General features: G+C 39.6%; 1 protein-coding gene across 5 annotated transcripts in view; it reads right to left on the bottom strand.

Annotated features, from left to right (window-relative positions):
* NRP1 (neuropilin 1) overlaps positions 1 to 27,787 on the bottom strand; it is a 117,813-nt gene that overhangs the window by 58,154 nt on the left and 31,872 nt on the right. For all 5 annotated transcript variants that reach the window (XM_068404474.1, XM_068404473.1, XM_068404472.1 and 2 more), the window contains exons 4-5: positions 12,472 to 12,653; positions 7,562 to 7,789 (exon numbers count right to left, since the gene is read on the bottom strand). In XM_068404474.1, the coding sequence (XP_068260575.1) occupies positions 7,562 to 7,789; positions 12,472 to 12,653 (410 nt within the window). The remainder of the gene's footprint in view (positions 1 to 7,561; positions 7,790 to 12,471; positions 12,654 to 27,787) is intronic.

Below are 27,787 nucleotides of genomic sequence, written 5' to 3' on the forward strand. Positions count from 1 at the left end.
CAAAATTGCATGTTCAAAACAACAAAAGTATTTTCCAAAGTGCGATTGAAGAACCTATCTATGACAAGGACATCTGAATGGCCTGATTTGCCCACCCAGTCTACAAAATGCTCTGGGAATAGGAGTTCAAGCAGCACCTTCCAGGATTTATGCTCAATACTGCAGATAATCGGCTAATTTTACAGCAAACTTAGAAAAACATTTTTGCACTCATATTGAGGCTATGACCAATGACTCTTTATCCCCTCCTATTTAGGCTTTCAGCACATTCTCACGGATTTTTTGCCCATATACTCAATATTAAAGAATACTGTAAAAGAATTCAAGAGGAAAATCTTAATCCTTTCAAAAGAGCAAGGATTTCTTAAGTGTATCTCCATGTCACAGAACACACATGCATACACGATGCTATTAGGAAAAATGTCTTCACTGAAAGGATTGTCAGGCATTGGAACAGACTGCCCATGGAAGTGGTGGAGTCACCATCCCTGGAGGTATTTAAAAGACATGCAGATGTGGTACTTAGGGATATGGTTTAGTGGCGGACTTCACAGTGCTAGGTCAACGGTTGGACTTGATGATCTTAAAGGTCTTTTCCAACCAAAACGATTCTATGATTCTATGATCTCTCTCAGTGTCAATAATGTATAAACCAGTTCCTGATATTTTTCTGTATTTCCTGTGCAGTGAGATAATCTTTTTCCTTAATTAAACTACTCAATTCACAACCAACATATGTGGCATTCTAGCACTTGAGCGTTCCCTACAGATAGGTCCCTAGGCTGTTGAATAGTGGTACAACTGTGCTTACAAACAATAAGAGAAGATAATGCTAAAACCCATCCATGGAGTCAATCATGAAAATAATCATAAGACGTCATTCTAATGCTTATACGACTGGTTTTCCAGGCTTAAGTTAACACCTTGTCATTTCTCTAATAAGTCCATTTCACTTTCAGTTTAAAATATAAAATGTTTATATGTCCTAATTATTCACAGTTCAAAGAAAATCCTCAGCTAACATAATTTTATATAATTTATTGGCATTTTCCAACAAGCAAAACAGTTCCAGCTTGGAATAACTTTATTATGTAAGCTACACATTTCTGTAAGGCCCTCGAGTTGCCAGAAAGAGGGAACTCAGATGTTACAGCTCTTGCTGCCAGCACGTGCTTTTCTATCCATATTCTAGCCATAGTTAGTCTTCAGTTGCCTTGGCAATCCCATGGCATTTAAAATACCTGCCAGTTCAGCCCTTTTCCACCAGGGTTGTTCAATGTAGTATTGACAGAATGAAACACTCTATAGAGCATATGAGTTGAATTCTTCCTTGTCCTAGAAATCATTAAAGCTTTTCAGTTTTATTATTTGGAGTGAGAAATTTTTTTTAGACTATTAGTGGTTTTTTAAAAACACAAAATAATGCCCCCACTCCAATTGCTGCAGGTTTGGGTTTTGTGTGGGGTTTTTTTTCTGTCTTTTGCATTTTCTCTGTGTAAACACCTCTAATTCTGCTCTTTCCCATGATGGCCTTTCAACATTATAGCTGCTGATATTGCTCTGAACTGCAAGAAAATAAGGAGGATAAGGCCACCATGTTATGGCACTCTGAGCCTCCCTCCTCCCATTTCCTGTAGAGAAGCCTCTTTGAAATGACAAACAGAAGACAACTTTGTTTAAAGCAGACGGGCTTTAAGATTCCCAATGACTCACTGGTTTATAATTTTTGAGACATATTTAGTGATTCTGCATTTCAGTCTTCTACAGATTGGCCCTGCTACCACAGTACTCTTCCCTTTGCTAGCTATGTAGATCCAAGAGCCAAAAACTTGCAGAATATGGCATAAAAAGGTATTGAATTTTTTTGTACAACATGTAAACCTTACCCTACTGAGATAATATGGTATTGATCTGAGCAGAACAGGATGAAATAGACATTCTTATTCTTCTTACATAAATAGCTAACATAAAGTTCTCCTTTTTTCCATTCAAATAGTGAAAACTTTTGAATGACAATGAATTATCAAACGTTTCAGGTGTCACCACATCAAATAAATGCTGTGTGGGGAACACCATCTGAGCAGTCATTCAGGGGATGATATCGCTGTGTACTTAGGTAGACTATGCTACTGCTTTTTTTTACCGTCTTCCTGACCCTTCCTTACAAACGAAGACGGGCTTTCATAATAGACCATATACAGTTCCAAATGGGAATTTTAGGGTGGCAGGTGCTGAAAAGTCATTAAGCCCAGAAAGCTCTTTGCAGCCTCTACCTGTAGACCATCATGTTACTTTGTCAGCAACTCCCAGGAAGGCTTACTCCCAACATGAGTCACTTGGAAATGTCCTCACTCAAGGACACTTCTACATTACCCACAGAACAGAGGCATTTCAGTGAGCCAGCTACTTCACTTGATGGGCCATGCTGTAGCTATTTCTGGGACCTTGGCTCCTCTTTCCACTGGCATAGTATGATATAGTGGAAAACTAAGTAACTTTCAGGTTAAAACATGGAGGGGCAACTAAGAAATCTGTTTTGCAAGCTTTTCCCAAAATGCAGAGTCTAATTTTAGAACTTGAATAAATCCTTGATTATTCTTAATACTTATGTTTGAAGGTTTACAGGATCTGAGTGTGGAACGTATAGAATACAGCAGGTGGTTTAAGACTAAACAGAACCCTTATCATTATTAATTCTTTTGTTTTCCACAGTTTGCCCTTCTGGCGAAAGAGTATCTGTATCAGGAAATTTTGAGACTTATTGAGATACATATTTGCCCACCCGGTTGAAATCTTAGCTTTTGAAATTCAGTTTAAAAAACCCAATGAACACACACTAGTAAGGAAAAATGGTCTATCAGGCTTCTAAAATCTTGAAATAAGTGTTACATTAACTAGCCATTATACTGAATTTTAAAGCCAGTCTTTAAAACGGTGCTGGTGTGCTGTGAACAGTATTTTCACAGCAGTGTGATTGTTATTGACAAAACATTTGCACACAATTTAGGATGCTAAAGAGAAAAGAACTGAAAAATTAATCTCGTCCTCACAGTCCAGTAGTCACTTGCTCTGAGCTTGTGTAGTCTTATGTCTTAATAGCTTCTCACAAGAGTATAGAAAGCAACCACAACAGGGGAGAAACACACCTAGATTAATAGCAACCTTCAATTGCACTGATGTTAATGACTGAAATAAAGCATTATGTTTTGCTCTGTAATTCAGTGGAAGCTCTTGTGGTATTGACTGAAGCAGCAATGCTTAGCCTGTGGTTCTCAAACCATATGTAAACTTCTTTAAATTACCTTTGAACCCCTAGCAGACAGTCTATAGAGCTTCAAAGAGAGCAGCATGATGAATATGTGTAATTCATCACTTAAGCTAGTCCTGGTTTTGAGTGGGCTATTTTTCTTCAAAGTCATCAACGGACTGTTCTTGGCTGAGGCTGGCTGAGGTATATTTGTGCCTTGGGCAAAGACATTTTTGGTGTCTAGTTTATTCATGCAAAATCATATATTTCTATTCTGTGATCTACTCACTCTCCTGCTCTAACTCCACCTGTTGTCTCCTTCAAACCATGGTACCTTTTCTGCACAATATTTGCAACATGCACCTGTAGTTCCCGAATATTCTCCATCAGGTTTTGTTTCACTTACTGCTTTGTTTTAAATAAGAGACCAAAGGGTTCCCTTGGCATGCAGTTATGCAGAAACAAAATGCCAGTTTGAGGCATTCCTGAATGCCTACCATTCCCCTCCTGAACCAGCCAAACACTTACACTAGTGTTTAACTTCAGACTTGTAAGTGTCCTCAGTGAATTCCTTTTGAAGTCAATCTAACTGCTCACATGCTTCAAAGATAAGCACATGTTTTGCAGAATCAAGATGCAAGTACTCAGCACTTGCTGGATTCCATCCACTAAAAGGACAGCCAGGTAGGCTGAGGACTCAGTGACTGTGACAGAGCATTTCAGGACTAACATTTTTGTGAATGACTGTTACAGTTGCTGGCAAACCATCTAACAGAAAATTGTTTTCCATCAGCAAAATGGCAATTACATATAAGCAAAATGTAAATGGAAGCATACTGATTTTGACATATCCTTTTAAACATCATTGTGAAAATTTTTTTAAAAGCACATTTTTTTTTTGGCTTTTGTGGGGGAGGAAAGAAAAAAAATCACAACTGTAGAAAACAGCAAATTCATTTTCTGCTGATATCTAGTGACTGTAGCAGATCAAATTCTACAGTGAAAACATTTTCCACTTATGTTGGGTTTCATCTGCTCTAACTTAGGTATGTGAAGTTTATGTCTGAGCTAGTGACCCATAACTCCCAGTACAGTCAATGAGATAAGCACCTCTAGAGGTTCATTAACTGCCCTACAGTAGATGTCTGCAACAGATCAGAGTGGGGTGCCGAGAACTGGGGGCATTTACAGTGTCTGGCTCAAACATTGACGCCTGGTTTCCAGAGCTGGGTGAGAGCAGCGTGTTCAGGGGGCTGTCCATCTAATTCTGCCCTGGTTATGGCCACAACTATTTTCTATCAAACTGTTCTCTGTGTCCTATTAAAATACTGCTATCATCCTGGCACACCACAGCTGTGTTGCTGTGAAGCAGGGGTTCGAACTGAAGGATATACATTTTTTCCAAACATTTAAAAAATCCTTCTACTTCATGTTTGTATCAGTGTAGTGCAATGGGGGCTTTAACCTCTAACACAACTGGGCATGCGAGCAGCAATGCACTACAGCAAAGCAGAATATCTTCCTTTCTTATGACTATGTCTCTACCACTAAATGGAGCAGGCCAGGGACCACCCTCCGGATCTGCAGCCAGTGTCCAGAGACTGTTCCAGGGACCAGACTAACGGTGTGACACATCTCACTCCCATAGGGCTCTTCCCTCTGAAGCAGGATGGCTATGTCCAACGTGCCTGTTGGGAATGACCCTCAGCTTTTGCTGCCCTCCAAACTGTGCTTAGGAATTGCTTGGGAAAGTGCAAACTGACATGGGCTAAAATTGTGCAAGGGAGTATGCCAGCAATTAAGAAGTACACATAACCATGCCTTGGCCCTATTTTAGTTAATAGTGTAGATGTAGCTTCAGAAAATTTTTTCATGGACTAAAGGGAAACAGACAAATGTCTGAAAGACTCACCCTGGATGAGCCTCCCTTCATCAAGGGCAACCATACTAATATTTTTTAGAAATTTACTACTTCCATGGGCATGCAAATTAGATTTATTTTGCCTTCCTTTCTCTTTTTTTTTTTTTTGGCAAGATTATCTGGATAATCTTTTTGATATCTAGAAACTTCTAATTTCTATCTTCAGTTTATGGCCAGGTCATACCAGTGGTTTCCTCCATCAGCTTTGCTCTTTAGTTGAAATAGTTCTTCTCCCTCCTAGGGATTCATCCTGTGGTGCATTTATAGAGAAGCAATCACATCCTCTCTGCCTTTGTAGTGTTAAGTTAAACAAGAGAGACTGACTGCTGGCTAAGGATCGTCCGACAGTGAAATGATGCAACAAACATTTCCCTACAACCATCCTAATCTCCAACAGTTAGTGTCTAAGGAAACATTTCTTTCTTTCTACAAATTCAGTTGAATATTTACAAAAACATGTAAACACCCTTATTGGATGTCAGGATCATTTTGGGTATAGACAGTTTGTGAGGGAATTGGAAGGCTCATAATGCCTGTTGTTAATTGCTCTTCAGTATGGCTCTGTCACTTTCTTGAACCAGGAAATTACCGCTTTGAAACCCTCTGACACCAACAATAATGCATTTCTTTTTGGCAATATTACACATAAATTGATTGATTGGATCATCTTTTCACATGTCAGTTTAAATGCAAGTTCTACAGGAATTCAGCTTGGACAGATTTGGCCTATATACAAATAAACCTATTATTAAATGTTCCAGACATCATTATTGTAGTGTTACAATACTGTTTTCCTAACTGAGGCATTAAATACCAAATAGTCTTTCAGCCACTGTTATGGCTCTTTCATCACTATTTATTGGAGTGGATTGAAAAGAGCCATGATAAACCCATTAAGCATAAAATAAAAAGGAAAAACAAATATACGTTAAAAAGCACATACCTACTTATTGCAGCATCAATAAAAGCTTTAATTAAAATTATGTTGGGGATTTATCTGGGAAAACAGGCAAGTTTAAATGTGTTATTAAAATATGTTCCTTAAGTTATATGTTTTCATTCAAATGAAATATTAATGTAGGATTAGCAATTTGTAGAAACTGCCACTGGTGTTCATAAAAGCAAAGAAAATATCTATTAATATGGGTTATCACACCAGTGGAAAACTGAAATAGCTGTAATTAGTGCCCAACACAAGCAACATAAATCTTCAGTCATTGAATTTTGCTGCAAGTTACAAAATTAAGAAGAAAAAGGACAGCTTCAAGATGATTCTCTTTATCAGCTTATGCCATACATAGAAACAGTGAAAAGGGCATCACAATCAGTTTTACATAGCTGTTTGCACAATTTGTATAGGCATTTGGGCATCCTTAATGTTAGGCGTTCAGCTTTTAGGCTGGAGCTACAGCCTATCGAGCTGAGGTCCTTGGAGAACCAGTATATGGCTACCTAGAGGGGACTTGGATTTTGCAGACCCACTGCCACATATGAAAAAAAAATAGAGAAATAATGCAGCTATTTTGTTCATCAGTCTCAGTAAAACAGGGTTATGAGATTGGGTATAGAGTGAAATGGGGGCTCACCGGCTCTATGCTTAGCTGATATGTAGCTGTGCACTTAGTGAATTTGCACAAGTCAAGTGTGGTCAACAACTAAGTGGAAAATTACTGAGATAGCAGAAAAGTAAGTTCCAGAAGGGTACCCAACACATCCACCCTGACACACATGCCCAGCTAATCAGAGATTATAAATTAACAAATTAAGGCAAAACCTTTGGATTTGCTTATATTGCTTTAAGGGAGAGCACTCTAAGGGAGGAACCCTGCAGTGCCCAATCACCAAAGCCACCTGAATGAATAACTCAATGATTGTTTACTGACCTGGGTAATCATTTAGGCACTATGATTTCAATTGTATGGAAACCACTTTTTCTCTGGCAAAGCAATTCTCTGCTTTGACAGCTAGTCTGTAACCCAGTTCCTCCACAAGCTGGAGGGTTAGTAACCGAAGTCCAGTTTGTGCAAGTTGTTGGAAATTTCTGGGCAATATTCATGTGTTAGCTGTGAAAGTTTGGGGACCCATTATAAGGCTTCATATTTAATTTATTTTAGCATAGGAGGCCATCACATATTCCCTCTAAAAATAGAGGTTTCCCCCAAGCCAACTGTTCAAAAATAAACATATTTCATAAAAAAAAAAATCATTCACACTGTGATATGCTTTACTGAATGAATTTATGGAGCATTTTCTCCATTTCTCTTTAATTCAACTCATTTCACATAAATCAAGCAGGGACCTCTCTACTATGACATTTAAAAAAATGAGAATATGCCTTCTGCAGCCCAATACGGAGTAATGGTTATGCATATCACAGTCCATTTTTCTCTTACCGTCAGGGAATCCATCCCAGATTTCCAATCTGTCATAGCGACAGAATGCTCCCCCTGGAGTATTTGAATCAGGTTCTAGCTCAAAGCTTTCAAATTCCAGTATAATCTCTGACATCTTTGGTGCAAAGATAATATAAGTGCATTCAAGGCTATTGGGATATTTTTCAGGGAATCCAGGGGACTTTATCACTCCACTTGACGAAGTAAAGTTTCTGGAACATTCAGGTCCTGTAAGAGAAAGAGAAAAATCGCCTGGGTTAACACTATGCTACTAAGCAAAACAGTTAGCTGGAAAACAAATTAGGTCGTATTGTCTCTCCAGCAGCAAAGGTGGCTTTTCTATGAAACACCTCATTTTAATCACTTTATTAATCATTCAGCCAGCTTGTTCCTATTATTGATAGTCAGGTTTTAAAGTGCAATTCGCATATACTGTCTGATCTCCAATTTTCAATTTGTATGGAACAATATGAAAACTTGTACCAGCTCTAGAAAAAATTATGACAAATACAAAGTCATGTGGGAACAATAAAAGTGTAAGCTGCAGAAATCTCGACAGAGCCCTAGAGAAATAATTATAGCCCCTTCAAGCTCAAATCTTTAAATCTTACAGCTGACAGGCTTTTATTGGTGAAATAGAATTTTTTACAAAAGCGGGTGAGTGAATTCAGTAGAGGGAGTAGTGGTTTCAGATTCCTGAAGCACTGACTCAGTAACTCTGCCAGATGTGACCTATGCCTCCTTGACAAACTAAATGTGAAAGGTAATTCGTACATGTACCAAGGGTGAGTGACTCATTCTGAGTGGTGTTGACACAGGTGCACCAGTAAAATGTTGCTGTTAGTGCAGGCATGATAAACTGTGTGATTACAGGCAGTGTTGCTAGAAGTCACCTAATGTCAATGTTGACACACCAGCTTTCCCCAATGTCCCCACCATGGCATAATGGGATGCTCCAAAGAGTGCTCGTGGTAGAGCAGGAAAGTGGCAGTAAAGATGCGAGGGTATAAAAGGCCAGATCACTGGATTTGCCTTTGTGAATACAGGGGACTAACACTGGAGTCCCTCTCTTGTTGACAGATTGCATTTCTCCTTTATTTAGGTCCCTCAGGAATCCTCTCCATGGATCCCACATCTGCAGGTGTGCTCAGAGCCAGCCGCAGGCACTGCCCACACATCCTCCACAGGGTCAGCACAGGTACCCCTCTCTCTCTGGCTTTTGACACTCTCAATTTAATGGAAAGTGATTTACAGGATTTCGGCCATCGGTGGGTAGCAGCTGACCTGGGGAGTCTGGGTAAGATGACTCAGATGAAGATCTTCGGACATGGAGTATAGGCAGGACACAGGCAACGGAGTTTGGTTGCAACAGGTTGTGCTGGAGGATGAGTGTGTGTGAGGTTTCAATTTGGATGAGGATGCTCAGCATCCTTAGAGACTGTAGTCAGGAGCCTTAGAGGATTTCCAATGCTTAACACAGATCATTGAAGGAAAACAGTCTGGCTTGTTGCATATATGAATACTCTTATTTCACCATAGAAAATGTTTTCCTTGTAAATGTGCCAAACATATTACCCTCCACAGATCTGGCCACCTCCCAGCTAAATTCAGCATGCAAGAGAGAGATCTGAACGAAGTTAGTCAGTTCAGGTATTTTCGTCCTTCAACAGACACTGATAGTAAATGCTTGAACTATCACATCAATATTCAGAGCACCTCATGGCATATTTTAGAAGATGCAGATATTAATGCTTATATAACCTGACCCATTCCAATTTGGGAAATTACATTTTGCCTATAATTAAATCGCTCCCTTACACATTAGTCGGATATTTCTCTTCTCTCCCTGTCATTCCCTTGTCTCCTTGTCATGTATGGGAGGGTTGTATTCTGGTTGTTGCTCCTCACTCCCACCAGTAGCTGCTGTTCCAGGATAAAATAGCTTTGCTATGCCATTCATAGCATAAAGCGTTTTGTACTCCTCTTGGAATCCAATAAAAGATGCAATATAAAATGTAAGCCAGGATTATTATTGCTTTATTAAATACAGCCAGAGCCTGGCTTTGTGAGTGCACGATCGTCAGGCTCCTTACACTCACACATGGTATCTCAATACCAGCTTGCTTTATTTTAAACATGTTCAAGTCAATCTGGTGCAAGAAACAAAAACTGTTTTCAGAAGAGCTGCCTCACTAAAATGCCTTCCACATATTTGGACCCTTTATTGACACTGTGAAGAAACTCCAGGAATTAAATCAGCACTGAGGTTATGAGGAACTCCATGGGGCAAACCTCACGGAAAAATGGCAGAAAAGGTTCTAGCAGAGACCAGACAGAACTGACACTTCTGAGGTGGAGAAACTACATGTGTGCATGTGTATGAAATAAAGGAAGAGAGATGAGCTGAAGGAAAAAGAGAGAGGAGGGAAAAGAGAGAGCAAAAAAAGGGAGAGAGATGATACTGGAGATAATTTCACTTGCTTTCTGTAGGTGTCACTGAGCCAGAAAATCATTTGCCTTCCTGGTTGACACTGCCTTTTCTTTCAGTTTACACCATAAATTTAGTCGACTAAAGTTAGGAATGTTGAATGTGAACTGTGTAGATGCTCCTCTAGTAAACAGACTACTCATCCATCCTAAGATAGGCTGGCTGCTGGAGCCAAAATGATGGACATTTCAGATGGGCTAAACATTGGGCAATATAGGTTTCATGTTTTAGTCTGGAATTCAACTTCTTCAGTATCTTTCTGGTTAAGGAGTTGGATGAGAAGTAAAAGCAGCTCCTACTCTCAAAGCCCATACTACGTTTATCACGGTCATTATGTGTGCTGGTCTCTCCTTAAAATTTCCATGGCATGTGGCATTTTAAGCATTAGATTTAGAAATCAGCTTAGGACACAGGTAGCATAATGCAGTTTTTCTTTTCAAAAACTAAGGATGCTCTCACAGAATAATGGGCAAAAATATACTGTGTGCTGAAATGCAGCTCAGCTTTCAGCTCAGCACCACAGGACCTTGGGCTTGGGATCATTTTAATACTTCTCATACCTGGGAAATGATGAGCTAAGTTGTGAATATGCTAAAATGAAGTATATTAGTCTGGTGTGAGCAACTGAGCTTCACCTGCATAACAGGGTAAACTGGTCAGCTTTATTTGGCACAGAAATTAAAATGTAAATTTGGAATAGCATATATGCATTAACTCAGACGTTAAAAAGGGCTGTGTTCCCACAGCAACTATAACTTGTATCCTTTGTGTACACACAGCATTTCTAACACTGAACCTGGTGATAACTTTCCTGCCTTAATATACAGTTTATATGGAATGAACTAGAGTTAAAGTTGCTCTGGGAGCCATAATTTTGAGTTTCCTGACTTCTGTGTGTGTAAAATCACATTCATAATGCCATCTTAACATGGTTAATGTGTAACACTGAGAGATGTAAATGACCACACAAGGAAATAAACACAACGTTGCTGTCAGAGCTCTGAGTTGCCACTACACTATTAAGAAATAAATAAAAGCTCTCTTCTTGAAAACACTCAGTTGCTAAAATAGATTGCTTCACAGGTCATTCTTTCATTTGTTCTTGTGTTTCAGTCTTGTTCTTTGCAAAAGATGGTGCTGTATATATAAGCACTAAAAAACTTCAGGACACAGTTTCAAGAGTTTAGCCTCCTAAAGACACCAAAATAAATAGAGATATTTTCTCAGGAAAGCTTGGTGTCATTTGGATGCTGAGTTCTTTCAAAAAATGTGACCCTGAAGGTCACCAAAAGAATTTCTGGGAGCCAAGAGTGGATTTACAGACAGGGAAGATGGTGAACAAGAGGTCTGCGGCCCCAATTAGCACTGTGCAGAGCAGCAATAGCATGCAATAGAAAAGAGACTTCACTACTGTGCTTCTCCTCATTAACAGTACAGCTGCCACCACGCGTGTGTGCTGAACACAGCTGAAAATCTGGCTCTGGTTTAGGTGTGTAAAAGGGACTTGAACTGGTTCTGAAAATGGGGCACTGTCTGAGAGTGGTGTGTACTGGAAATTTGGAGTTTTGAGCTGCTTTTATGAATATGACCCTAAACATTGGTGTTGAAGTCAATATTTTTTTTCTATAAAGTTAAACTTATTTTCTTTCTGTATATTAAGAGTTTTGATCCTCTGTTCTCTGAGCATGGAATATATTATTTATCTCCATCCAGCTATAGGGAAGTTGTATGCCAAAAAGACCCATCTTACTCCCCTTCTAGCTATTGACTCTGAAAGAGAGTTATCAAAGAGGTACTGTCTATAGGTCTGGTTAATCCTGGACTGTTTGGGTCTCTGAGCTTTCATCTGTGCTCACTGGCACTGAACTCCTGGCACAAGCATCCAGCAGGACATGCCTGTGAACAGCGTGAGCTTCTTCTCGCCTTTACCCCTCAAAACACGATTTGTGAAAGCAACAGCAACATCATCTGCTGCCCATGTGTACTCTGGTCCTTCCCGAGCCCACAGCCATCTCTTGGGAATGCAGAGCAAAACACTAACCAAAATAAGTCAGGGACTCAGAATGTTACAGTGCTGTTAAGTCAGTAACATTGTAAATCATACAGCAATTATCACCAAAAAAAAAAAAAAGAAGAAAAAAAAAGGAAGAAAGTTAATGGTTTTAAGAAGGTCGAAACAAACAGCTGATGAAGACTATCACATTACACCCAAAGGAGTCAGTCCTCAGATGCAGCTGACCCATTGGATTCATAATGATTTACACCCATTGAACACAAGCCCCACCCTGGAATGACAAGGGTAATACAATTTTCTCTTTCAAGTTTTTTGTGTGCTCCCCACATCCCAAGGAATTATGGTGAACTTTTTGATGAAAGCAAAAAACACAGGTTATGAGCTATATAACAATGAATTGTTTCTCACCTCTTTTGAAAACTTCGTAACGGATAGAAAATCCTGCTCCGTGTGTCTCATAGTCGGAAACAAATTTAATAAAAAGATATGGTCCCGAAGACACTAAAGGAGGGGGAGCAATTTTTCCACAGTACTTTCCCCATAAGCGTCCTTCAGCATTATCTCCATCAATCACTTCAACATAATCATACCTGGTAGATAAATGGAAGGAAGAAACTTTTAACTTCCAGGAAAGAAGGAGACCTAATTAATTTAGAAACCATAACACAACATAGATAATCAAGAAAAATGCTAGCTTGCTTGCAAAATGCATTATGCTGAAAGATGTAAGTAAAATGAAATAATTAAAATGGACTACATTATGTCTGTAGACATCATCTGGCAACAAGGAACTATTAGGAAGAATGGTGTCCATTATGCTTGCAGACAATGTCAGCTAAAGTAACCAATTAACAAAAAAAAAAAAGGAAATCTCATGAGCACAATTCTGTACTATTAAATTGTGTTCCTTTGTCTGTGTAGTGTTGTTATCAATACATAATGCATAGCATTCTTTTCAAACTGTGAGTTCTGTTATGAATTCAAAAATGTCATTTTGGCTGGAGCTCTTTATGAACAATGCTTTGATTTCCATATGCTGTCCTTCAAACATATGTCCACAGAATAATAAATAAATCTCTAAACATTAGATTTTGTTCAGAACTCCACCATGTTTCAGATCAGTGTAGAAAAATCTGTTATCTTCCTTGTTAGCTGGACAAATAGTTTGGAGCGAATCACAAAATCCACACAGCAGTCACAGCACTTGGTTTTTCTCAGACAAAACTTGTTTCATTGCAAATCATCTTTGATTAGGTATTTGAATCAAGAAGTGCACATTATAATATTCTTTCTTGTGCAGTATGTGATTACTGAACATGTTGGAGTAAATCCTCCCATGGTTTACTTGCTTGATTCCTAAGGACTTGATAAGAAAAGGTACATAATACGCAATAATGATTGGTGGTAAAAGTTTGCCTGGGAGCAACAGTCACGTTAGGGTTCCTCAGCCCTGTCACCAGAGATGCCAATGTGTAGGGCCTGGTCTGATGGATTTGGTGTTGGAGGGCTGAGAGGAGCCCAGCAGCTTGGTGCACTGAGCCAGCGAGAGAATACAAATGAGAATAAAAGTCACAGAGATGCCGAAGCTGCAGGTGCGGAGACAGGTCTGGTTTTACATTTTATTAGCAGATGATTTCACTCGAGCCCGGAGGTGAAGGAGGAGCAGACACAATTTGTAGAATCAGTTTAATCTTTTCCTAAAAGGTGGTGGCATTTGGAGCCTGGGCTGTGCTCTGGGCCTCTTTCGGACTGCGGCGAAAGGCTTTTCTCTGCCCCTGCGCCTTTGTGTCTCGGCCATGCTGCCGTTTTATTTAACAAGTTGCTGTTAGCCAGACAATCTCATTTACTTTTCATTATCCTACTACGACTGACATTAAAATGTTGCCATTAATTTGTTTAGACCTTTATTCTACTGTTATGTTCATGGAAATGTTCTGAGTATATTAATATACAAGGAAGAGCTAAAAATGACAGGACAATAAAGTGTATCTGACGGTTTTAAAGAGATCAAAGGAAAAAAAATGTCTTCATGATGACCAATGTCATTTTTAACATCTCTACTCCGAACCATCCAGGGCACATTACTTATGTTTACATGAAGCCCTGTGAGACAACTGCAAGGATGATATCACTAGTTAAAGTGGACGGCTTAAGGCTCCTTAAATTGAAAATGACATTACCTCATCAGTTAAAATTGTGTGCCAGCTTTGGTGTATATCAAGTAGAAAATAAAGCTGACACTGATGGAACTTTAAGCATTAACATATGTGAAATATTGTGTTAACTGCATTTCCTCTTATGTATTTGATATTTCTAGTAGCAGTTGCTCAGCTAGTTGGCTTCACTGTCCCATTTCAGACTGGTGAAAATACAAAGCGGAAATGTTTGTTTCTGAGATAATTTTACAGATACTTCAAGTAGCCTGCATTTTTTTTTAAATTGGATTTGAAAGTTGGGAGGAGAGTTGTAAAAAGACCTCAGAATTGTTTTTCTTTGAGTTTGGTGTTTTGTTTTTTTTTTTCCTGTAGAAATATCCTTAAGAATACTAGCTCTGGGTTCCCTGCAAAACCTATTGGAAGTACTTAAGAATGCAGGCTGCTAGTTTTTATACTTTAGGGAAAAAATGAATGTTCAGAATTTTTAACAAGACAATGTTTCTCCAAATAATTAACTGCTCGTTAAAGAGAAAGAGTAACCACATAAAACTACAGCATCTGAGTGACAGTCTTTGCTCTTCTCTCCATGATGACACTATTTCACCAGTGTCTCAGGCACCACTCATTGCTCAAGCCTTAACAGTAGATAATTTTTCAAATGAAAATCAAGAAGAACCCTATTTCTGAATTATTAAACGATATGAAATAATTTAACTAAAAATGCTAAGCAAATTTTACATGCTTTTTTACTTCATGTATAAAGAAGAAAAGAAACCCCAAAAGGTTTTAATTTAATATTTTTATTCTGCTAGACCTGAAAAACAATCTTCTGTAGGCTGTCTTTCGTATACAGCCAAAAAAATAATTAACCTGTAAGTACCAATTTAGCTATTATATAACGTAAATATGGCAAAAAATATTCAAATTAAATTCTATCACTCTGCTAGGTTTCCTCCTTTATAGTGATAGCCTGCCCGCACCTTTCCATTGTCCCTTATAGTGACAGAATTGTAACTTACAGTGCTCTTTCTGGCTGCTGTGCAATTGTCAGTGACACAATTTGGTTACTAAAAGGCTGTCTTCTAAAGGATTTTGCAAGTTATAGGTCATGCAGCCCTGTGGAAGACTGGAGGATTTTTCAATTTTCTTCTTTTGCTTTGAAAAATTACTGGCAGACAAAAAAGAAGTTTAGCTGTAAGACAATAGGTATGAAGCATGATTTGAAAAGGGGAAACTTTGGAGATCAGCCCTACAACCTTCATATTCTAAGGATCATGTCTTTCACTTGGCAGCTAACAAAAGGATTTGGATTCTCCCACACTGGCAGCAACATCTGATATCTGGGCAGCTGTAAGTGAGTATGTGTATGTTTTTTTTCTTAGGGAAATGAAATTACTCTGTATTTTACTAATTTATACTTGGAAACCAATGTCCTGCTGTCATTTTTGCACTTTTCAAAATCCTATCAATCAGAGACCATAGTGTATCACAAACAACTGTTCTTGTAAATAGGAGAAAGTACACTCACAACTTGAAAATGGAGTTGCTGCCAAAGGAAGCTCAGAAAGCAGCTTGCATCTCCCTCTGGACTTGGTAGCAGTTCTTCTCCATAAGTTTGTCAGGAGAAGATGCTGTGCCAGGGATGCAGTTGGCACATTGGCATCCCTGTGAGGAGACTGAACGTGTCACCTCTGCAGCGCCCAGACAGTCTTGGCGCGCAGCCCAGACTACTGAGTTTGCAAATTTGGATTTCCCACTTGGCAATTCTTTGCTCAGTTACTGCTGCCAATGGTGTGGCAAATATTTCTTGTAATGTTATAGTCCTTTAGGGTTTATGGCACAGAGACGTAAATATAAACATGGCGCTAACCATTGAGTGTCATTTCAGGTGAAAGACTAGAGCATGAGTTCATGTGCGAAAATAGGAGATGCTTGCCCAGAAGAGGGGTTAATCAGTGGATATGTTCATGCAGCCACTACGCAAAAAACATTCCCTTTTTGCTTGTCTGGGTCTTTCTGGGTATCCCTTTTTTATTTGCTTTCTGTTTGCACCCTCAGGCGTGCAAGGACCGCTTGTGGCTCTTGGGTGGGAGCCTGCTGAAGCTCACTGCAGAGCTTGCACACTCCCCCTGCTCTTCCCAGCCAGTGCCTGAGCATGCCATTACTAGATGGTCCTAATTTTATGGTTCAGTAAAACAATGTCTGGGACAGATTCCCATTGGAAAGATGAAGGAATCTAGAATTCCTCTACAAATTCTTGAAGGAATTGCAAAAACTTGCTCTTTTTTTGGAAAGTGTAAGTTATGAGTTCGAGGAAAAGGCCAAGCAATACCTATAAAATGAGCACTGAGCAATGAAAAACATAAACAGCTGCAGAATACAGATTTTAGCGAATTTTCTGTTTCCAGTTTCTAGTAGGCGATAACAGTGCTTATGTCTGGTTTCAGTTCTGAACATGCTGGCGACCCCTGAAGTGCACCATAGCACCTTGTACTGCAGAAAGTAAAGTGAAAGTGCTGGAAAGCCCTGTCTGCTGCTGAAGCCAGCCGCTCTGCCAAGCTCCGCTCCACTTCTACACATTTTCCTATTATTAGGGCAGTGAGATCTTATGCCTTTTGCCTAAAAAAAATTCCTTCCCAAGACATATGCAGAACGCAGCTGAAATCTAAATATCTGCCATTTTACCTTATGAAACAATCAGTGAAGCATATACAACTATAATTTACATCTGAATATGCCATATTTTTCTGCAGCCTACTATGATATGAATCTATAGGGTGGTTATGAGTATTTTGGTTATTAACCTGTTAGAATGAAAAGATTTTCTACCTCTCTTTTGCTTTTATCACTGATTCCACTTCCACCAAGCTGCTAAATCTCTCCCTGACACGAATTATTCCCCCTGGTCAGGCTATCTTTGGTTCTGAGAATTTGCTTCTTGGTATGTATCTTTCTTTTGCCTTTATTTTATAAAAATTTTTTTTTATTCCTCGCAAGGCTCCATTTTAGCTGAACAGAAGGCATTGCAAGAGGAAATCTAAATAAAGAGTTTCAAGTTGTTCTGCACCATGGATTTGTGCCCCATTAGTGACTGAGGGTTAGCGGTGTGGGATTTACTGCGGTGCTTGTGGCACAAGGCAATCTGTATTCCAGAGCTAAAAGCTTAAAGACTACAGGCACTCGAGGGACACCAACCTTAATCCCAGTTTATTAGCAACAAGAAAAAGAAGTACATGCTGTTAAAAATAAAAAATTAAGCACAGCCCCAAATGGGCTGTTTTTCTGCCTGTAACCTCAGCGTCTGTCGGGTTGCTCTCCATCCGAACCTCGGTGCAGTCTGACTGCTCTCCGGGGCCTCCTGTGCCCCACAGTGGCAAGGTGACCTGTCTAACGGGTGTTGGAGGGGCAGCCCCTTCCTGTGGAGACATGACAGCCTTTCCTGGCAGCTCAGTGCAGGTATCTGCATGGAGGGGATATAGCTCCTCACGCATGGGCCTCAAAACACACCTTGATGGAGGTGAAAGCAGCATGTGACCCTTGAAGGATCCTGGATGACAGCTGTGTCTGCAGCCAGCCACCAGTCCTAAGCAGGGCAGGGGTACTCCCTGTGCACCGGGAAGCATGGGAACTGCAGGGAACCACAAGGGTTTTTTTCTTTTTTAGCCCCTTCCCAGTGTGCATGGTGCCATGGGGTCCTGCGTGGTGAATTCCTGCCTGTCTGCTTGCTCCCATCACATACTGCAGTATTCCCAGTGCAGAAGTCTTTCTCCATCCCACCAAGTCAACTCTTGGTGTGGACATGTCTTTGACAGGATGAATGAAGTGACCTTTTTTTAAAATTCTTTCTCTCTTTCTCTCTCCTTTTCTTTCTTTCTTTCATCCATTAGAAAACCCAACAGATCATTTCTCCGAGTGTGGACATGCATGCAGTTGAATTAGCACCAGCCAGGCAGTGTAAACTCTGTGAGAAAGGGGAGCGAGTGCCAATGGCAGGAGGCTTTTAAACTGGTTTTACTTGTACTGGATTCACGGTGCGGATGAAATCCCCTAAGGGAGACAGCATATGGTCTGAATCCCACAGTTCTCTAAAGTGCTGGATATTTAAATAAGCAATTTGCAATCAATTAACAATTTGTAATTTACTGAAATCCCTGTCAGTTTGGGGGGGCCTTTGTTTCAGTTGGTCTTTTGTGGGCTGGTGTTTCTATGGTCTTCACCCAGGGCCAAAATTCACTGAAGTTACTCATACAAAGGTCCTGTCAACCTAAGAGATTTCTGGGAATAAGGCCACCGGGATTTGGCCACTGTTCAGTAATTTACTAATGCCATTAACTGACAGTGGGTCTCCATTAAGAATGAACTAGTGAGGGTCTATTTTAGTACAAGACAATGCTGTAGTGAAAAAGAGAAAAGATGTAACAAAGACATTGATGAAGATCTACAGTTACCCACTGTAACCGTTTGATTGCAACTAAAGTTAGCAACAGTTTTTGAGTTACACTGGTTTCTGGAATCATCTGACGCTTTGGGATTTACCTTTTCATTTTAAAATTAAGCTTTTAATTCTCTGCAGAACAGAGGAATCTGAAATACAACATACCTTAACAAATAAAAGTTCAAAACTCAGAAGTAATAAAAATAATCACTACCATTTTAAAATCTGATTATCCTTCATCTTATCACATGCTTCTGGTTGTTTGGCTCATGCCTTCTGAATACCTAGGACTGGCAGAACTGAAGATCTGAACTAAATAATCAAGATTATATCTTCACTTTTATCTATACGGCTCCGCTGAGAACAGCAGACAGATCTTTAGCTGCTGCAAATGAGATTAGCCCCTTTATGTCAACGGATCTAAGCCAGTTTACACTGATATATGGCTAAAGAGGGTGCAAGTGGTGATAGAACATTTTACCATGTATTTACTTAGTTCTATTCTACTTACACCAAATAAAACCTGGAAAATTCTTCAACAGAAATGTAAACACCAGGATTCACTCTGGGAGTGAATGTAACAATGTCATGCAGAAAATGAAGAAGAATCAGAGGTTGTGGACCAGGTTTTGTCATTTTAGTATTGCAATGTCCATGGGGACGTAAAAGCAAAAATTCATCTGCTAAGGTCTTCAGCCTATCTATCTGCAAAAAGCATTTTACCAATGAAAAGATTTGATCTTGACATTAGGGCAAACTCTGCTGATTTCACTGCTTGCCACATAGTGTAATAAATTATAATATAATGATCCCAGTATATAAAAATGAAAACCTCTTCTGGGAAGAAACATTCAATTTTAAACCTCTTCAGAGAGGAACTTCAGTTCATAACTTTCTGGCACAGAAAAATGCTTTCTTTTCATGGAAAAAGGTTTCTGTCTGTCAAGTAAGACAAATTTACAAATCCATGACTTCCACTTTAAGTGGGGGGAAAAGAAACACTTAGCAGTTTGAAGACTTCAGAGACGAAGGAGCTTTCTAGTGTCAAACTGGTGAAGTTCAGTATTTATAGGAAATTCACATGCCTCTAATTATTCTAAACTCCGATCTCAAGTAAAATATGCCATCTGGAAGATATTAGAGTAATTTACAACTTGTTCACCTCCCTGTTTCACTGCAAAATCTTAACCTCTAGCCAACTTTCCAGTGTTCTTCACAAAGTAAAATGCAGTCTAATTTTTACTGTTGTTTCATAGTCACTTTATCTACACTGAGCCAGCTAAGGGCTTAAGAAAATGGAAAAAACAATTTTTAAAAAAAAAGTATTTTTCTTGTTACTCACTGTACTTCAAGCTTTAAAGTCTTTTACATGGACATTTCAGGTGTGAGGGTTATGCCTTGGCTTAGTTTGGTATTTAGCCACTAATTTGACATGGTTAGATCTGGAAAGATATTCTAGGTGATAAGAGAGAGAAAAAAGATGGCACAAGCAGTCATCTTGCATAAGAGTAGCCTCTTGTAAGCCAAAAAAATTATTTCCAAAACCTCAATTATACAGTTTTGGTTTTGTTTTTGTTTTTATGACCTCCCAAGAGACACGCATCAATCAGAAAACTTCTCGTTAGTTGAGCAACTTCATCCAAGTATGCCAATCTGTTTATAAGTGAAGCTTTGCAACATTCCTCTGAGGTAGAGTTGTCATTCTCATTTTACATATGTGAAGACAGAAGAGAGAGACTGAGTGCCAACAATCTCCCAGAAATTTTGCAAACAGCAAGGAACAAAGCCTAGATAGCCAGATACTGTGTTTTAAATATAGAAGCCCAGTCTAGCTCCTCCTGAAATAACGGAAAGATTCCTAACGGTTTCTGTGAGTTTCAAAGAGGCTCAAAACTTTAAAGTTTTCTTAAGCCATAGAACGACCGGAAGAGGGGGCTGCAAAGTCTCACATAGTCCCGCAAATACATTTGTGTGATTTCTGTAGAATTAGACCAAATTATGTGCATACAGAGACTCATGCATATATACACATTCACACTGCTGCAAGGAGTCAAACACTATCTCTATGCCTCTATATCCATTAAACGTTGTTTTCATGTGTTTAACTAGTTTTACAATCTGTGGTTGGATTAGTGCTGTTAGCAAGTACTGATGAATTCACTAAAAAGCCTGCTTAATTGGTAAGTTACAGAAGCTTCAGGTTTGCTTCCTCGAATGCCTAAAGAACAGAGAAAGACTTGTATCAAATGAAGATCCGAATCGTTTGTGATTTCTTTTTCTTTCCATGAAAGTAGGAAAGGAATGCTTTAAAGCGATGGCAACCTTATAGTACTCCATTTGGGAGTTTTGAACTGCTGATTAATTTGTAATTATCCTGTTGGGATCTATGTGGTATATTAATCATAACCTTAGGAACTTGACTTTTAAAAGTATTAGGTAGATGTTAGCTTTTCACAGAAACTGTGAAAGTTCAGAACATAAAATAAGTTCCATGCTTTTGAAACTCAAATATTTGTCCCTTGTGGGCTGTCTACAACCTCTCTGAGCAACACTCATAATTAATGAAACTAAAAGAGGCTAAAGGAGAAAGGAAATTGCAGACATACTTATCAGCTTTAGAACACAAGTTATGGCAATTTTCTTCCATGGCAACCATGTCCTGAAGCTCTGTAAATGCAGTGAAATGATGGGTATTTTCATTTATTTCCAGTTAGGAACTATATTAAGAGAGTATTAAGGATGCGGCATTAGGCACTCAGAACTCAATATTTCTCAGTGTTGTTCCCTTTGTTCTGATTTCTGTACCACATTCCCTTTGGGCAGACCGTTGGCCAAGTGGAAAACCCACTGTGGGATTAGTGTCCTCACGTACCTCATCTGTATTGATATAAATGATTTCCGTGGGTCTTCCTTGCCTGAAAGTGTGACACATGTATATGAGTGGATTGATTTTTGCTGAGACTGTATCTAAAACCTGTATGTAGCCACACAACTAGGCATACGTACAAACAAGTGGAGTTATTGGAAAAAATACGGCTTTGTTGTTGAAACTTTTGACTTGCCAGTGTTTAATCATGTACAAGTATTAGAGCTGTTCCTGTGTTTTTTTAGGGGAGGAAGGGGGTGCAGACTCTCTTAAGCTATCACCAAAGAAAAAAGATTTTGAATTACATAAAGGAGATCAAAACTTTCAAAACTTTTCTGGATTGAAAACGGAAAGTGTGTGAAATGCGTGGCATTATTAGCTAAATATTGTCATAATGCCGAGAAGACCTTTGGCAGTCTGTTGAACACTTAAAGATGAAAACCACGTCTCCTTACTTCTTTCATATAATATAAACTTGAACAGACAAAGTGCCTGGCCACAGCATCTAGAAGTGCTCTCTGGCACAGGAGGCACACAAATCTGAATAAAAAGCATTTGTAGTTCAGAGATCAGCCCACTCACAATGTCTGCATGTTTCCTGGCGGGCCGTTATCTCAGCACAAAATCATTTGGTTGTGTACATTGCCACTTCAACAAACAACCCTTAAGCAGCATGAGTAATACACATAGCAGGCAACTTTAAAGAAGCCCTGGCTTTGTGAAATCTAAACGATATTTCACAAGAGCAGTGCAAGGAACATTTACTCATGGACAGTGCTTTCAAATTTCAGCCTTCTGATCTTAGAAAGTGTGGTTGAAAAGCTGACTGAAAAAGTCCCACGGTTCTTCTGTTTTGCAACGAGGATGTGTATGCACGTATGTGTGCATGTCTCTGTGTGTATATTTTTATACTGTTTGTACAAAAAAAGACTCAAATAATTTTAGCTCTCTCTTCCAAAGTTCATTTTCAAGCAGAGGAGCAGCCTGGGAAACTTTCAGCCTGGAAGATGTGCATTTCAAAACAACTAAAGCAAAAGAGAACAGGGAAGCAGAGTGGAAACCTCTATGCAAATTTAACTATAGTAATTGCTACCAATACTTTTCTATTAATTTGTTGTCCAGTTTCAGTACAGACATTACGAATAAATCATCTATTGATAACTTAGTGTGTTTCCTTATAGGTGTAGCTGGGTTTTGCACACACCACTGTGTCAATCCAGTTCGTACAGACCTCCCCGTGAGTTTCTGCTCTTGAAATCTACATTAGGAAATTCAATAGCATCCTCAGCATCATTTTTTATAAAGTACGTGAATACTTAAAATTTATTGCAAACAGATCACTATTTCTGTTAAACTCAGTTTAGTACAGAGTTACAGTACATTGTTTTTGTAATAGAGCTCACAGTTAACTGTACCAATTTGAAACATCAGTATATAAAAGTTTGTCCCATTGAGAAATTTTATTACCATTTTATTGTGTGTATCACTGAACTAAAAAGTATATATAACTTCAGTGAATGTATTTATATTATGATGAAATAGAACATAGACGTTTAAAGCTGCTAAGCCTGAAGTTAGTTCATTTGTATCCTGTATCACAGGGAATGTCACAGTTTTTATGAGTTTGTGACGTTATGATTTATATGGGTCTTGAGAAATAACTGTGTTTAGAATGGAGGAAAACAGTGACCAATAAACATTCCCAGTAGCCTAAAAACAGGAACAGCTTGTTAGCTGAGGTCAGCCATATGACCCAGCGCCTAGTGAAGCTGCATTGTTACAGCTGGAGCATGGGGCAAACCAGCCATACAAAAAAAACCCACCCCAGTGATCCACCTCTCATAAAAATGTCTTAGAAAGAGAGGCATGTGGTAATGACTTACAGGAAGGAAAAAGTGCACAGCAGATCAGCATCATCCCTGGTACAAATTTACAGAGCTTAGTGGAGTTGCATCAGAGGGGCATCGGCCTACGCTATTTTAAAATGGAAAATGAAGTTGAAAACTTGCCAGAATTCACAAGCGTCTGCTAAAGAATTTTGCATAGTTTTCTTCTGGTACTAAATACTTACTTGTGAAAGCAAGTAGGGTAATGAACATACACAAAACACAAACACATACACAGCTCGTGGGCTTAAGTAATTGGGACCATACTGCATACATGCGTGCCAGCTCAAATCCCCAGCGGGAGCTGCACAAATGTCAAGGAAGTATTCATTAGATGGGACTGAGTTTGTCTTCTTTCCACTTCCTTTTCCTCCCTCATCAGTGTAACTTCTTGAGATACACTCTCTTAAATCTGCTGAGCATTTCGACCTATACTCAGTGAAGGCTAAATCTTGTTTGGAGCCACATGTCTGTGAGACAAGCCCTGTCTTTGGAATCAGGGCAGTGCAAAACCTAAGTCAGGACTAACACCCTCACGCAGAAATTGCTGGTTTTGAGGTCAGCAGTAATGTTCTCCTAGAACCACACTCTCCCATCCTTGTCCTGGCTGCTTCAACAGCTGTGATCCAGAAAAACAGTCTTCAGGAAAGGGCTGTTACTGGGTCTGAGAAAGCATGGGATAATGATGTTGATTTGTCTTCTGCATTTCATGGGTCAGGCTTCTGTCCTTGCTTTCTACTCAGGGAAATGGACAGAGCTGTAATAATGTATTACCTGAAATATCAAGGGGACCTGTAGTAACTCAATGAATTACAAACACAAATGGTGTTGCAACTTCTTTCCTTTTGTTACCCTTAAGAAAGTGGTGCTCAAAGTCTTCATTAATCAATTACAATAAATAAGCCCTGAAAGGCAATGAACGATTACACAGCTGATGAAAACACCTACTCTGCAATTAAATGGATAAAATCCTCATTTGATGGCTTTTGTTTCATTTACACTTGTAGTCAGGTATCTATTACTGCTTTTACTTCTGTTTGTCTACTTAGTAGTGATAAGCACACAAAACAATCTGTATAAGACTGTGTGGTACTAAGCATTGATTCGTTCCTCTCCTTCACTCACGGCAAGCAGCACACTAACCCAGACAGACAAGCCGTGAAATGTATTTGGGCTGGACTTTCTTGTACGTGCAGAGAATCTGAGCAAGATAACACCATGCTTTCCTTTGCGGTTTAATAATGCAAAAGACAGGCTTTCGCACACTAGGGAGAACAAGGTTTGTTTACCTTTTGCATTCTTAAAGGTATAAATTGCCCACAACAGTAGTAGGAAGTCTGGGAAGGAAATGAGATAATGCCCCATCCCTTTCCTCACTTCGAGCCCCCTAAGCTGGCTCACAGAGATGTCTGGCTTGGACAGAAGGAATCAGGGACTCCTTTTGGCAGCATAGTCTCCATCTTCCTGTTGCAAACCTTCCCCATGGTGTCTCGGAGGTGGTGCAGCTCCCGGGGTGCGCGGCAGGTCGCAACATGTACTTCTGGAGCTGTCCTCCCTCCGCCAGCAGTACAGCCAGGCTCTGTCACTTGTAGCGTGTTAACGAAAGGGAAGCCTGCAGCTTTGCTCTCTCAGTGCTAAGATACTCAAATAACCAGCATCACACCCAGCTCTGAGCCAGATGATACACGCACTGTGTTCATTGCCTACTCTGAATAAAACAGTTGGTACCTGGCAGGGGGAGCATCTGTAGTTGGGGGAATCTCAAGCTTTTTGTCAAAAGCACTTGTTTTTCTCAAATTGAAACATTATTTTCATAACTTTTAAATACAAACCCTTCCTGTTTGAACTGCTCACATGTTTCATGCCGTTGAGCATAGGTGTCAGCACGCAGTCTCCTTTAAAATTTTACAACGTAACATAACCTCATTTTGTTACATTGTAAACATTTCCAAGATACAGGATCCTGTTTTTTATTACAGGGGTGAAATGGTAATAATCCCCTCTCTTTCCTGAAACATGCAGAAAAACACTTTAACAAATTACACATACACATTCCTCATTAGCTTTAACCTGAATTTGGTCTCACGAGCACTGTAAAGGCAGTCCTTCTTTCTCTCTCTCTGAACAAAGGGATGTTAAGAGACTAACAGACTATTGGAGAGGCAAAATCCTGCCTGACGCACAGTACCAACACATGTTCAGACGAACAGATTCCTGACACAGCTCCAGTGAATTGAATTTTCACATATTTGGCATATAACAGCCCGTGTTTCAGCTTTTCCTCAGTTACTGCACGTTTCTCCTCAAACAGATACCATGAAGTGCCCTTGCATGATTGCCACATGTCTAATGTAGGAACTACACCAGCCAGACAACTTTGAGAAATATTTCAAACCTTTTACCCTTCCCCCATGAAAATTCCACATGGGAATTCACAAAAATCAGGACAAGCAGAGGGATAAAAGAGGAACTGATGAAGGATTGTCTCTTTTTTTCCCATAGGGATAAGGATCGTGTAAGAGCCTCTCATGCCGGCAACAAAAGGATATATCAGCTGGAAAGAACCTGAGAAAGGTTTCTATGCAGCATTATGCTCTGGGAAAATAACAGTATTGCTTATTAATGGTGCTGCTCAGAGCAGTGAGAAATTCTATCAAAAATTGCTATTCTTGCATTTGGAGATGTGACTACAATGCAGGGACACATGTCTGAACTACTTTTATTTAACTGGCTGAGGTACTAATGTCATAGACTATGTTCAGTGCTAAATGTTCCCACCAGGGACAATAAAACCTATGCCGCCACAGCTTTGCCACTAACTGGGTAAGGGTTTGGCACCATTATGGATGTCGCAGTCACATCTTTGACTGCAGCGCGGATGCAGATGTCCAACAGGCGGCAGGTTGGAAGCTGGGAATCATTCTGCTTTTGTGAGAGCCACTGGCTGGGAAGGCAGGAGTGTTGGAAGGGAATTGGGCAGGACTGCGATGCTGCCCAGGGGTTGCCTGTTGAGTCACCTGTAAACTTTCCATGTCATTACAGCTCTGTACTGCTCACACAGTAGCTAACACGGCTGTAAAGCCATGAGATTAAATTTAGAGTTGAGATTTCATGCCTCAAATGCAAGCAAATGTGAGCCTAGATGGCCCTCAGTACAATGGGGTTTAGGTTGTTCAGGGAGAAGGGAGATCATGGGTGAAACTGGGCACAGACTGGACTGGAAGGCTGAAAGCACAGGCTCTGTTCCTGTGCTGTCGTTATTCAGTGAAGCCAAGTACCAGCTAACTTCCCTGTGCCTCAGTTTCTCAGTCTGGAAAATCAGATATTGATATTTCCCTGAAAGAGTTTGAAGGCATTGGATGAACTGAGATGGCTACAATACTACTAACACTGTCATTAACTTTGTGATTTAATATGTCTTTTGTAAATAGATATATTTAGTTGACAGCTCTGCATTCTTCCTCCTAACCCTCTTAGCTTTGATTTAAAATTTTTACCTTTGCAGATGAACAATGAACAAGAAGGACAAAGAGACTTAAAATACCATGTATTTTTCGTGAGCCTCCATTTCAAAATGTTCATAGTGAAATATAGCATTTTGCTGCTCTTGCCACTACATCAAACCTCGTTCTACTAAGCACATTATAACAAGCAATAACATTTTTTTATAACCCAGAAATACTCATGGATGTAGACTTGTCTAGATGTGCAGGGATTTACTCAATTAATACTCAAAAGTATTAATAAGCCTTCTGCATAAATCCCTAGGTGTGGAAAGAGGCTACTGTGTATCCATAAGCTCCTTAAGACGGGTACTTACAAGGAGTCTGAAGAACAAAGGATTTGAGGGAGAGTATGTTTTTAAGAAATTCTTGTCTTTTTTTTTTAGAAGAGAATTTAAGAAAATGATTGTCTGACATCTGAGGGACCCAGAATTACTCTGAATTACCCTGTGCTGAGCATCCTGCTGCTCTGGAGAACTGGTTATCTGAGGGACACGCTCTGTTGTGTCGTGGCGGGGTGCCCCAGCAGGTTATCCCCACTTGTTTCACTCTTGACTAAACATATCGGGCAAATGGATTCAAAGGATATTGTCCTGGTTCGTGGGGATAAAATTATAGAATCAATTTTCTGTTACATTTTGTTTCAGTTTGTGGCCAGCTGTGGTGTGGTGATCAAGGCCATTAGCAGTGTAGGCTGGCCCACAGGTGTATTTCTATAACATTGATGTCAGGTTCACTATAAATTGGAAAGCTTGCTGGGGCTGAGGGGCCTCTTTGCTCTGTTCTCCTCCTCAATGGTTACTATCCCTAGAGGGACTTGCCACCACTCTATGGGCTAAGTATAATTTTGTATCTTTTCTATTATTATTGATATTGGT

This window comes from Nyctibius grandis, chromosome 7, assembly GCF_013368605.1.
Source record: "Nyctibius grandis isolate bNycGra1 chromosome 7, bNycGra1.pri, whole genome shotgun sequence".
Classification (NCBI taxonomy): Eukaryota; Metazoa; Chordata; class Aves; order Nyctibiiformes; family Nyctibiidae; genus Nyctibius; species Nyctibius grandis.